The 14,053-nt window shown below is 36.6% G+C and overlaps 1 protein-coding gene across 1 annotated transcript; it reads right to left on the reverse strand.

Moving 5' to 3' along the window:
* Positions 1-12,814: 12,814 nt before the first annotated feature.
* Positions 12,815-13,477, reverse strand: LOC110860182. The gene is made up of 2 exons (XM_022109240.2): positions 13,328-13,477; positions 12,815-13,268 (listed from the first exon to the last, which is right to left on the reverse strand). The coding sequence occupies exons 1-2, from the start codon at positions 13,394-13,396 to the stop codon at positions 12,840-12,842; spliced, it is 498 nt and encodes a 165-aa protein (XP_021964932.1). The 5' UTR covers positions 13,397-13,477; the 3' UTR covers positions 12,815-12,839.
* Positions 13,478-14,053: the final 576 nt, after the last annotated feature.

Raw genomic sequence — 14,053 nt, forward strand, 5'->3', positions numbered from 1 at the left:
CATACATATGTATTACTGTAAATATGTATGGTGTATGTACACATACGGATCGCTATAATTATAATTATAGCGATCCGTATTTAGACATATATGATTAAACGAATGATGAATTAGTTTATCGTTATATTTTTTGTATACCGTAGGTGCTAAATAAATAATGAAAAAAACGTAAACTTCGATAGTAATATTATCATTTATGAATTATGTATTTGTGCAAAAACTAACACGTAATAATATTAACATAATATTAACCCAAAAGTGTGTATCATATTTTGAAGAAGAATGCATGGATTCTGAAGGCATTGTATTGATTGTAAAATTGACACTAGATTTCGGAAGGCTTATTCCTTCATCAGGAATTTCTAAATTCGATAAATGAATTGACAAAGGCGTATATCCATTTCCTTTATTTTTGAATACCACTTACATGTCGGTGTCTATGTCCATGCTTAATTTTTAATAGACCTAACTGTACACAAAATTCTAAAAAGGCCTAAGGGCAATTCTAAAATCATAATAATAATAATTGATTTATTGCATCATAACCAACAGCCTTTGTACATTATGTAAATATGCTTGTATAATATTGATAATTGCGAAATTGTAAGAATAAATAAAATAAATACATTATTGAACAGAGCATAGGTGAAAATATTTAGCAACTTCATGCCAAAAAAGACATATGTTATTCAGTATCAATTTTGCCCCGTGAAAAAATATGTTTTACCTGTTATCTAGCAGCTCAATCCATGTTAGGTGATAAAATACTAATTAATTACATATTACATTGGAGACAACTGATAATACACAAACGACTTTGTTATAAATCATTTAAAACTGTTTTAGCAACCCTAATCGACTACACTAAAAGGCAAATCATACATATAAATATCACTGTAATGATGCATGGTATCATCACAACCAGTACAACATACAGGTAAAACTGCGTAAAATTCTCCATGGCAACAAGATTACAAAAATTTCGAGTACAATCGATCTTGGCAAAGCCCATCATATCGCATTCTTCTTTCTCACAATGTTGCTCCGATTAATTCCCTTTGCAACATGCATCTCTCTATCCCTCGGTTTCATCCAGGAGGTGACCTTCTACACGGAAGTTGGCTCAGGTGGGAATGCATTTCGATTCCGAAGCAAAGAACCAGATCTCACGTATTACTCGCCCTTACTGAGGGACGTCAAATCATGGTGTCTTAAGGGATTGTAAGCATACATATGTACATATTCAAAAAAAAATATTTATTCATTCAAAGTCTTGAAAAAAAATATTCGTTCCTTATTCACTAATTCATAATTTGTAAAAAAATATTCATTAATTATTCAACATTTACTCATTTTATTCAAGATGCACAGTATTAGATGAATTTCTCAACTTTCCCTATGTATTAAACATTCAGTAAATAATGAATCATGAAAAAAATATTCATTCATTATTCATGCACACGAATTTAATAGATATTCATTCAATATTCATTTATTCAAAAATCAGAACAAAATATTCATCTAATGTTCATTCAATTGTTGAATATTTAATGAATAATTTATTCATTCCTCATTAAATGTATGCATGTGAAAATGTAAGGATTCTTTATAAACTTGAATGAATTTCATGACATCGACAATCCTAGTTATTTAACGTTCTCAAATGTTTGATAATTAAAAATAAATAACCCATCTCCAAAAGTAGGGAGGACAACTAAAATTTTATACTCGTGCAGTTGGCGCGGTTTCAATGAATCGAATTACCTCGTATCGGAGTCATTCTACGATACTTCTTTAAATGGCGAACTACTCTGCGTAAACGGAACACTCTCATCGACCCTGTCTTTGAAATATCTTGGCCCCTTGGACACCACGACACCTTCCATCTCAATTTATAGCGGGTCCTCGGCTTCACTGTAAATAAACTTGAGTAAAATTGCCACCAAAGCAACCATTGAGTATAATTTACCCTGACAAAGGTAAAATTTACTCGAGGTTGAGCAAAAATCTTTCAACCTTGAGTAAATTTTACCTTTCTCAGGGTAAATTTTACTCAATAGTTGCTTTGGTGGAAATTTTACTCAAAATTGAGTAAATTTTAATCAAATTTATTTAGAGTGTTGGATTTCGTCCTGATTACCTGGTTCTAACGGGAAGATCGAGTTGGACTGGCTTCTTTAACGAAAATTTCACCGGAAACTAGACTTGTTTCTCAACCTCCGCGCTAATGAGTGGGACACGGACTTATGGACGAGTGGTAAAGTCCTTCGTGCAAGGATGTAACGCTAAATATGAGAGCGAGCAGTATGATGTCGACAAGTTTATGGGAAGATAACTTTTTAAAGTGATGAATTAGTTTCAGCGCCTTTGACGAAACCAGCTTGTTAATGAAACCCGGTTTAAGCTTCCAAACTTAATAATCAATATATATGTAAGTATATTTGAGTATATTTAAATTTTCCTTCAATTTCTAATGGAAAATTGTTTGAGTTGAATAAAATGTTCGATTTTCAAAAGTCTGGCAGATTTCAATTTTACAATTTTTAAATCTAAAGCACTGGAAATTCAAGTTCTGGGATTTCAATTTATTTAGTTATGTGATTTCAATTACTTAAAAGTCTGGTGGATTAAAAATAACCCTAGTCGAAGAAACTTTAACCTAATAAGATTTCCGTACCGAGTGGGGTAAAATGTTAGCATCTACATTAATCAGCCATATATATGCAATTAGTTGCAGGTGATCCGATAAATTGTAAAAAAATTAGTTAAATGCCCATGCAATTGTTAGTAATCATTTGTTTGTCACATTAGATTTTATTTATTGACAGAAGCCGGACAGGGAGAATTTCAATTGCCTCATAACATGGGTTTAGTAGATCGTGGAACCTGCTTAACGGATTGTTAGTACGTAAGATTGCATATCAGATCATTAGAATATTTAAACTCAGTTCAAAATTCAATTCAAAATTTAATTCAAAATTCAATTCAAAATTCAATTCAAAATTCAATTCAAAATTTAATTCAAAATTCAATTCAAAATTCAATTCAAAATTCAATTCAAAATTCAATTCAAAATTCAGTTCAAAATTCAATTCAAAATATTTTTCCTCTGTCAGAAGTTAGTATAAATAGATTCACAGTGAACTGATCTATTTTATTCCAGGGCTGGCGATAGCATCTTTCATCAGAGTATGTATAGTAAGGGGTAGGATTAATTGATATCGAGGAGGCTTATATTGCTATTGGCAACTAATAGATACATACATATGTATATGGTGGCACGATCATTTAGTGGAAATGACACAGCCCACAAATACCTGAGTTTCGGTAAAATAAACCATATGGTGAGGCAAACACTCTAAATAAAGTTGAGTAAATCTAGTTGAGTAAAGCGAAGTTGGTAAAGTTTTGTACAAAGTTGGACAAAATTTAAACTTCAAAAGAGTAAAATTTATACAACAAAGTTGAGTAAAGCAAGTTTTAATCAACATGGAACAAAATTTAACTTTTTTGTTGAGTAAAGATAAAATTTAACAATGTTGGGTGATAAATGCCCAAAGGTTGATAAATTTTTACTCCACAGTTGTATAAAATCAACTCTCCCCACTTGGCATGTTTTTCAGCCACAGGTATGCCGCCAGTTGGTTACAACCATTCAGAAGAGAAACAAGAGTAAATAAATTTCTCTTTTTTTGAAATTTACAAAAAAATGACTCAGCGATTGGAAAAAGCTCTATGGTGCATCTTAAAAGTATTGAGCATCGGCCAATGTTAATAAATCCAAAAGGCTAAATGGCCGACCTCTCCATAAGCTATAACATGTAAAGTTTCGAAATTAATTGCACGGTCATTTCTTGATGGATTTTAATAATGGCGCCCGTTTTGGAAACCTTGGACCTTGGGGAGAAATATATATTTTCAGATTTTTCAAATTCTGCCCCACCCCCTCGAAATCTAGGTCACAAGGTCAAAAAACAAGTAACATTTCTTTATCGGATTTTAAAATTTTACGACTGGATTCGACGGACCTGGGGATAAATTCTTGGCGAAAATAGTCAGATCATCATATTCAGCGACTAGTAGGCCGCACCCCCTGCTTTGGAGTCATTGTGGGGGTGGTAAAATGTCAAATCAACACACTTAATTTAGTAAAAAAATTTCCCCCCACCGTAGTTTCCGAAATTCAACGTGGCCATATACGTAATCTTACCAAGGCCCCCTATGTGAACGAGATTCCATTGTCGTAGACCCCATGGCGACAGGGGGTGTGGTTATCGGCGCTTCTGCCAATACCTTACGAATGCACGCCATGCGACATATCATTTTTCTCAGGCGGGTAAGGAGATTTCAGTGGCGTATTTCAAATTTCAATATGCCACACCCCCTGCGGGTGTGGCTATCGGTATCCAATGGATAAATTTAAACCTGGTCATGTGACATATCAATTTTCTCAGCTCGCCAAGGGGATTTCAGTGACGTAGTTAAAATTTAGTAAACCACACCCCCTGGGGGCGTGGCCGTCGGTATGCAGTGAATCAACTTAAACCTGGTCTTGCAACATATCAATCTTCTTAGGACGTTAGCTAGATTTCAGTGGTATAGTTAAAATTTAAAAAGCCACACCCCCTGTGGGTGGGGTTATAAGTATTCGGTGAATCTAACTAAACCTGGTCATGTGACATATCAATTTTCTCAGCTCGCCGGGTGGAATATCACTGACGTAGTGAAAATTTAGTAAGCCACACCCCTTGGGGGTGTGGCCGTTGGTATGCAGTGAATCAACTTAAACCTGGTCGTGTGATATATCAAACTTCTTAGGACGTTAAGTAGATTTCAGTGGTATAGTTAAAATGTAAAAAGCCACACCCCCTGCCGGTGTGGCTATCCGTATCCAGGGAATCTACTTCAAGTGGGCCATGCGGCATATCAGGTTTGTCAGCTTGCCAAGGTTGGCGAAACAAGTCATCACGCCGCGTGTAAATTTTCCAAGCTCGTTACGGCGATCAAAGTTATGTAATTCAATCAAAGTCACGCCTCCAATTGGGCTGGACTGCTCAACTTCTACAAAACCAACCGATGTGAAAAGCCATTTTTTAAATATTTAATGCAGCATCTCCATCATTTTGCAAAATAATTAAAATTCGCGAACTGCGTCCCGGTTTGTTGACGGCAACGACTTTTCGAGATTGTCGAAGCCATTTCAGATGACTCATAATAAAGCGTCATTTTTATACCTCCATGGTCATCACTTTCAAGAAAACTTAAAATGGAAACCACACCACCAGGGGTTGTGGTCGTCGTACTTGGGTGGTTACCTTAGCGATGAATTCCATGCTACTGATTATTTCGCAATTCGCATTATCTGGTTTCCAAGATTTGCACATATGTTTAAACCACACCCATTTTGGGCGTGGTATTTTAAGTTTGAATTACGTAACTTTGATCGACCTGAGGTGGTGGGAAAATTTGCAGATCACATGACATTGTTTCGCAATGGAATTTCCACCGGAATTTCCACCGGAAGCCAACAACCACACCCACAGGGGGCGTGGTTTAGCATTTATGAAGCCTTCCGTCGTGGTCGCTTTGGCGAGCTGAGACAACAGCCATGAGCAGGTTTAGGTAGATTCACCGAATACTTATAACCACACCCACAGGGGGCGTGTCTTTTTAAACTTAAACTACGTCAATGAAATCTACTTGACGTCCTAAGAAGTTTGATATCTTGCAAGACCAGGTTTAAGTTGATTCACTGCATACCAACGGCCACACCCCCAAGGGGTGTGGCTTACTAAATTTTCACTACGTCAGTGATATTCCACCCGGCGAGCTGAGAAAATTGATATGTCACATGACCAGGTTTAGTTAGATTCACCGAATACTTATAACCCCACCCACAGGGGGTGTGGCTTTTTAAATTTTAACTATACCACTGAAATCTAGCTAACGTCCTAAGAAGATTGATATGTTGCAAGACCAGGTTTAAGTTGATTCACTGCATACCGACGGCCACGCCCCCAGGGGGTGTGGTTTACTAAATTTTAACTACGTCACTGAAATCCCCTTGGCGAGCTGAGAAAATTGATATGTCACATGACCAGGTTTAAATTTATCCATTGGATACCGATAGCCACACCCGCAGGGGGTGTGGCATATTGAAATTTGAAATACGCCACTGAAATCTCCTTACCCGCCTGAGAAAAATGATATGTCGCATGGCGTGCATTCGTAAGGTATTGGCAGAAGCGCCGATAACCACACCCCCTGTCGCCATGGGGTCTACGACAATGGAATCTCGTTCACATAGGGGGCCTTGGTAAGATTACGTATATGGCCACGTTGAATTTCGGAAACTACGGTGGGGGGAAATTTTTTTACTAAATTAAGTGTGTTGATTTGACATTTTACCACCCCCACAATGACTCCAAAGCAGGGGGTGCGGCCTACTAGTCGCTGAATATGATGATCTGACTATTTTCGCCAAGAATTTATCCCCAGGTCCGTCGAATCCAGTCGTAAAATTTTAAAATCCGATAAAGAAATGTTACTTGTTTTTTGACCTTGTGACCTAGATTTCGAGGGGGTGGGGCAGAATTTGAAAAATCTGAAAATATATATTTCTCCCCAAGGTCCAAGGTTTCCAAAACGGGCGCCATTATTAAAATCCATCAAGAAATGACCGTGCAATTAATTTCGAAACTTTACATGTTATAGCTTATGGAGAGGTCGGCCATTTCACCTCCCGAGAATTCCCTTGCTCAGTACTTTCTGGATGAACGATAGAAGCTACCGGTTTAACCCAGTATGCAGAGAAGTTCAAAGGTAAAGTTATATTCTTTTTATTTTTTGTGATTTGATCTTATTTTTGCATAGTTAGCAATTAAGATGTTTATTTGGCTTATTTTTTTTATAGAGAACGATGTTGACGACACAGTTTTCTTAAAGTTTCTTAACGGTGCCGCTGGATCAGTGGAAGAACGTTTGTTTGCTGAAATTGTGCCATCAGTTGGCCACAGATTTAAGTTAATTACAGCAGCTAGAGAGGTTAGTAGACTAGAGTTAGGTCCGAATTTTAAGTGTAGTTTTTGCGGAAGTAATTTCAGTAGTTTTAAAGAGTACTGGTGCCACATTAGAGTATTACACGAGGTCTCAACAGGGAAGGTAAGGTTAAAGTGTCCTTTACGTTCAATGATTTTTACTGACTCGGAAAATCTTCGAAAACACGTCCTAAGAAAAGTTTGCCCTGTAATTCAAAAAACTTCAAGACAAGTTGATTATATTTTTTCTGATGAAATCAATGACAATGAAACAAGTTTTCCTGAAGTATTTTCCCTTCGAGTCATTCAAGAAATTAATGACGATTACAAGTTAGCTTTTTTAAAATCGTTGCAAATGTCACGTGGAATTTCCTTATCAAAATCAAATGAAATTTTATCGTCTGCTAATGCGTTAGGTAACACTATAATTGAAATGGCAAAAAACTTTTCAACAAATATTACAAATCCAGATGAACCTTTGACGCAGTTGAATAATTTGAGAGACCCATTTCCAAAAAATTCTTCCTCCCAATATCAGCTGAAAAAACTATTGAAAGAAAAATCCTTCTTTGTAGAAGCAAAAGAGATAAAATTGGGGTCTCACTTCAAATTTGATAAAGATAAAGGGATAATGCGAGAAAAAATTGACAACGTTTATCACTTTTAATTATTTAAGACTTTGCTAATAATTCTTGGAAAATATTATAAAGCAGCAGATAGTAAACAAATCAATCGAGATTCTGAATCAACCGAGATTTTGAAAGCTTTAAGTCAGGTGCACTATTCAAAAGTTTCAAAAACAATCCTCTCTGTTTGCAAATTTATTACGATGATATTGAAATCTGCAACCCTTTAGGATCAAAATCTAAAATTCACAAACTTGCAATGTTTTATTTTGTGATTGCCAATTTTCCCAGCCATCTGAATTCCAGACTAGAAAATATTTTCCCACTTTTAGTTGTAAAATCCAAATTTGTCAAAGAATATGGAATGAATTTCATCTTGAACCCATTAGTTTGCGAATTAAATTTGCTGCATGAAAACTCTCCAAACTTGAGCTTCCTGGAAAGTAGTCCATTTAGTCATATTCAAGTTCTCCAGTTTTGTGGTGATAATCTTGGGTTGCATACCATTTTTGGCTTTGCTGAAAGTTGTAATGCAAATTTTAGATGTCGTTTCTGTAAGTTAGAAAAGGAACAAACATTTATAGCCATAGAGGAGGACATACATAAAAGGCGAATTTTAGTAGATTATGAAAGGGATTTACAAGTTGCAAACGTTAGCTTAACAGGAATTAAGGAAAGGTCAATTGTAAATGATATTAAGGGGTTCATGTTACGTCCAATTTTGCACCCCACATTATGCACGACATCTTGGAAAGAATTTGCCTCATCGAATTAAAATTAGTTCTAAAGCGTGTTACTAAAAACCACATTTTATCACTTACTGAGATTAACCACAGGCTGTCGTCGTCCTTGAAAAAGAATGGTCATGCAATATCAAGGTTGCCAGAAATTGATATTGCGTTTGTTGATGGCGACAAAAAAACATGCTTCTCTGCATCAGAGACAAGTCATTTTTTCCTTATTTTTCCCGCAGTATTTGGTGATAAATTTAACATGAATGATAAGCACTGGGATTAAGTTCTAAAACTTCGAAGAATTTTATGCATTTTAATGGCACCTCAAATAAGTAGGTCGGGGGTTCGCTTGTTGAATTATTTAATAGGGGAGCATCATCAGTCATTCATTAATTTGACACAAAAAAATTTAACTCCAAAATTTCATCATTTGCTGCATTATGCTCATGCCATAGAGCAATTGGGTCCCCTAAAACAATATTGGTGTATGCGGTTTGAGGCTAAACATCGGCTCGCAAAAACTATAGGTAAAAATTATTACAATCTCAGGAATATTGCTAAAACAGTTTCAAGGAGAATATCGCTTAATTTGGCATTTTCCATTGGTGGGGAATTAGGAGGAGACGTAAACTATGGATCGGGGTCAAGAATTGCATTCAAGGATATGAAAGTATCTTTTGATTTTTCAAAACTTTCCAAAAATGCATCTCAAGAAGTACTTTGTGTTGATTCAGTAACCATTTTTGGCACCAAAGTCAAACCTCAAAATTATTTCATTTTGAAAGGGGCATCTCTGAGTCCACAATTTTGTCAAATTTGCATGTGTCTAGTTCACAACGAGAGAGTTCATTTAGTTGTGAGACCAGTAAAGTGTGAAGAGCAATTCAGTTTTTCATATCTGTTTAAAATAATAGATTTTGCAAATCCAATCTTAGTAGACCCTGACGCCATAGATTTAGAATATCCGTTAGTTATTGTGAATAGAATAGGTGATCCTGAAGGTCATGGTTTAATCTGTTGTCCTATTGAGTTCATTTAAATTGAATTTTTATTGCATATGTACATAGGGAGTGAAGATAACAAACTTTCTTCTGTTAACCTAATTTGTAGATATCTGTGTACATATTTAGGTAGGCAAACAAACTTCTGAAACAGACCAGCGAGCACTTGGAGAAATGCTTAACGTGGTTCTGGTAAAATATTATTATTGATTTTGCATTTAGATTAATCTAAATTAATTCATATCTATTTTGACATCTTTCCATCCTTTCATGTTGAAGTTTAAAATGAGTTTTTAAACGGTTTTGAGGACTCGATTTCTAAAAACTATACAGTTTTATTTATACTCGACCAAGCTTTCTACAACGAATGTTGTCTTCATCAGGGTCACAAATATGTATTGTTTTCTGACAGAACACTAATTCAAAAACTTTTGACTAAATTACAATAGTTTCCCTAGGAAATTTTATGGATGTTTTATTAGAGGAAGAATAGTTGGTAACCAAATAGGGTTTATTTTCCTCCCATCCTTGATGTTCATGCTAGATGGATTTTTCTTAATATACAATGCTTCTTTAATTTTTCGATGATAAAATAAATTAATAAAATAAATTAATTCATAGTAAAACAAACTGAATTGTTCATTTCAGGTCGAAGGCACTTCTAAAATTTTGGACTCCGACAATCAAACTCAGCCGCCAAGCGAGGATAGAGTCGACGTTGAAATTTCGTTTGTAGATTTTACTCCCTTATTTGTAAGTAAACAATGTAAACAATTTTATTTAGTTCATGATTATGTAATTAAAATTTTCCTTTATTATACTTCAGGACGTAAAGCAAGTTATCTTAACCTCTGATCAACAAAAGGGAACAATTAAGGGAAGGCAAATCCTTGAAGATTGTTTGGAATCCAATGTCGTCACATTCGAAGCTAAAAGCCTTATTAAACGCCGAATTGTCAACTATCTTATTCAGCAATATACTTATTTGTATTTGTACTCGATTATCCTCCGGGGCCTCAAATACCAGAAAACCGTTAAACGTTGGCTATTTTTTAATCTCGTTTACGTAATCGTAGAAACCTTGCTGGTTGCTTCCAGGCAAGATTTCAGAATGCTCATGTTTCTCGCGGGGTATTGGATATGCATGGTTTTACGATTGGAGAAAAATGTCGACACGTTACCAATGGCGCTGCATAATTGGTGGATCTCAAAAAAGTTTCAAGATTAGCAGGAAAGGTGAAAACATGCTTTTTTAGATGTTTAAATTTCGCAAAAAAATACGACTCACAATGGATCCTATTTTTACGCTAGACGTGGATCGACTGGCGAGTTATTTCAAAAAATCAAGCCAAAAATTAGGAGTCACGTGACGCTTATCTTTCCGTTAAATGGCCCCTTTGAAGAAGTAAAAGTGGGGCATAGTTCGCACTCCTCCCAGGTTTTCGCCCCGTGGAGGAAAACTCAAGAGAAAATTGGCTCAAAAAATTGTACTTAACCGCCAATATTTTTCTTCAAATGGATTTCCATTCATCGGAAAGATAAGTGTCACGTGACTCTTAATTTTTGGCTTGATTTTTTGACATAACTCGCTAATCTATCCCGGTGTAGCTTGAAAAAGGTTTCCCTTATCAGCATTTATACAGCATTGTTTTTTACAGAAAAAAGTAACTACCAGCCCACCAGATTGGTCACGTTATGCAAACTATTCTTCAAACTGGTTGAGGCCTCAATGTGGGAGGTTCCTTTGTTGATGGCCACGGCGGGACATCTTTTCCCGTGTAACACCCCATTTCTAGGATCCGTTTTAACATGCTCATTCGGCTTGGGGAGAAATATCATATTTCAACTGTTCATATTCATGTTCGAATTTATGACCGCGTTGACATAAGTCGTTGCAACAGTTCACTACTCTTCGTTCACATTGGTAGCTTCGATTCTTATTTTGTACACGGAATTAGAGGTGAGTCGAGCAGCGATTTTCAAAAGCTCGGCTCGTTCAAGCTCGGTTCCCAAAAAGCTCGAGAAAGCTCGGCTCGCTCGAGCTCGACTCGAAAAAGCTCGGCTCGCTCAAGCTCGACTCAGAAAAAGCTCGAGAAAGCTCGGCTCGCTCGAGCTCGACTCAAAAAAAGCTCGAAAAAGCTCGGCTCGCTCAGCTCAATTGAACCGAACCGTGCACGATCAAATTCTGCTGAATTGAGCATTTTTTGTGGCATAGTTGCATACATACTATAATACATACTAAATTTTGAATTAATATTTATAGTTTTATTAAAATAGCCCGGCCAAGGTCGGGTTCTAGAGTTCCAGTGGGGGGTGTACCCAAAGCGAAAAATCCGTCATACTATACTTTAAATAATTCCCAGTGGAGACTTTGTCATACCACATACATACATCAGAGTGAGGGTTTGCCCAAGTTATCCTGCATTTCAATTACTCTGGTCACGGTACAATTTGATTTCCCCCTGTTGGAGTAGCTGATGAGCTAATTACCAGAGTCCGGATAAATATGTTCTTAAAAACCCCGAAATATTTATGTAAAATGTTCAATCAAATCGCCAAAATATGTATATAAAACATATTTTTAATTCGCTTTAAATTGCCCCAAATTTAGCCTATTTGACTGCAGAAATGCCAAAAAATGCTTTTACATTTCGAAGTGACAAACTAAAAACATGTCAACATGCTCTGGTATTATTTCTACGATGATCGGAATTTTTTATGAATTGTGAATTTCTGAGGTTTCTCTAAAAGAATATATTTTTTTTGGAAAAAATGGCTGAAATATGTAAAAACATATTTATCTATATCAAAAAATGCACATTTTCGGCAAAATCGGCGAAATATGTTAAAACATATTTATATGTACCAAAACCTGGAAATATGTAAAATATGTGAAAACATTTTTTTTGACCGTGTGACCTATGCCTGACCAGGAACAATATCCCAAAGTTTCAACCCGATCGGGTTATTATTGAAAAAGTTTAAAATACATACATATCCGGACTCTGCTAATTACTTAAATTCCAGTCGCGTGGGAGTAACTGCATAGCCAACTATTTAAATTCCCACGCTTCACGCTCCCGTTAAGTTCCATAAACCCCGTTAACTTCTACAGTTAACGCCAAGCTATTGACGGATTCGGATTCAGCCTCAAAAATACATTCGAATTAATGTGCGACATCACGAATAAGCCATATTTGGCCCCCACGGTCACGGCAAGGTCACGCGGGCGTCGGAGGTCAAAACTATTGGCGTTGGATTCAGCGTCAAAAATACATTCGAATTGATATGCTACTCGCTGTGGGTCGAGTTTCTCAAACTAAAGTAATTAATTAATAGTGTTTATCAAGATCACTTATCATGATAACCACTATTGTTAAATGTAAAATGATGTGTTTATGAAATTGTTTTATGTATTTTTGTAAATTGTTGAGTTCGCGTCTATAATTGCCCCGGTATAATTGCCCCCAATTCAAATGGTGGTCTTGTCCTCGGTGCCACAAATGTGTCACCATTGTAAAACAGGTGAAATTGATTGTCCCCTCCTTCCACCGGGATGAGTTTGAAGGTCGTCCTGGTTGCCTGATCTTTCAAAACGTTTCCCACCAAGGACACGTATCGTAATACGTCGATTTGGAAAACGGTTTCCATCATTTCCGGACTTGGCGTCGTGGTTCCCGGCATGGTCGGTTGGGTGGTGGATGGTCGGATACTTGTAGTTGAGGAGCCATCGCTGATTGTGTGGGTTGCATTGAAACGTTGCCGCGCCGAGTCGATGACATCCGCTGTCATGTCGGGCGTCATGTAGTATTTTACCCCACCGCGGTGATATGTCCACTCTAACTTTGTTCCGTTTCGGATCAGCTCCTCCTGTGTGGGGAAGTTTAAAATGACGACAAGACATAAATTTTAAGGTATAGTTAAGTTACCAAAGGCCATCCATTCGAAGCTGTGGCGAAGGACAATGTGAGTAGAATGCTTATCCAGTAGGGTAACATCTCTTCTTGCTGTAATTTACCTCTGATGGCAAAGTTCTGGCTGAACAAAATATGGAGCTGTTTTATCAGAGGTCTTGGCAAGAGGTGTGATCTGAAAGTGGTTTGAAACACAAACCTGTCCTCGTATTTAATGGATCACGCACGCAGAGTGCATAAGTGTGTAAATGGGGTGACGCGAATCAAGCCGGAAATTACACTTCAAGTTTGATTGATTGGTTAATTCAATTTGTATTGTGAGATATGCCCCTGATAAGGTGATGAAATAAGTAAGCAGGTAACAACGAAGGTTTGGAATTTGATATGAGGGACGTATTTGGAGTGCTAATCTTTAGGTCGATAAAGCCAAAATTGTTTTTGTAAGCGAGAAGATTGTGCCATCTTTTTTTTCTCTGGTTATCCCAACAATTGATTTGGCACTGTTCCAATTACAGATTTGGCTGCGAGTCAGTCAGCAGGGGTCATGGTATTCCACCGCCAGGTGTTACTGGGCATGATCTCTAATTAAATAAAGTAATTCAAACGGAAGAAAGTTATATTTCCTCGATTTGTACCTTAATTTACAATAAAAGGCAACTTTCTCATTCTATTATTTTAAATCCCACTAATTAAAACCCCATAACCCACACAAAGACCACATGGGCAGTAGTTTTGTGAGTA

Source organism: Folsomia candida, unplaced genomic scaffold (assembly GCF_002217175.1).
Source record: "Folsomia candida strain VU population unplaced genomic scaffold, ASM221717v1 Fcan01_Sc029, whole genome shotgun sequence".
Classification (NCBI taxonomy): Eukaryota; Metazoa; Arthropoda; class Collembola; order Entomobryomorpha; family Isotomidae; genus Folsomia; species Folsomia candida.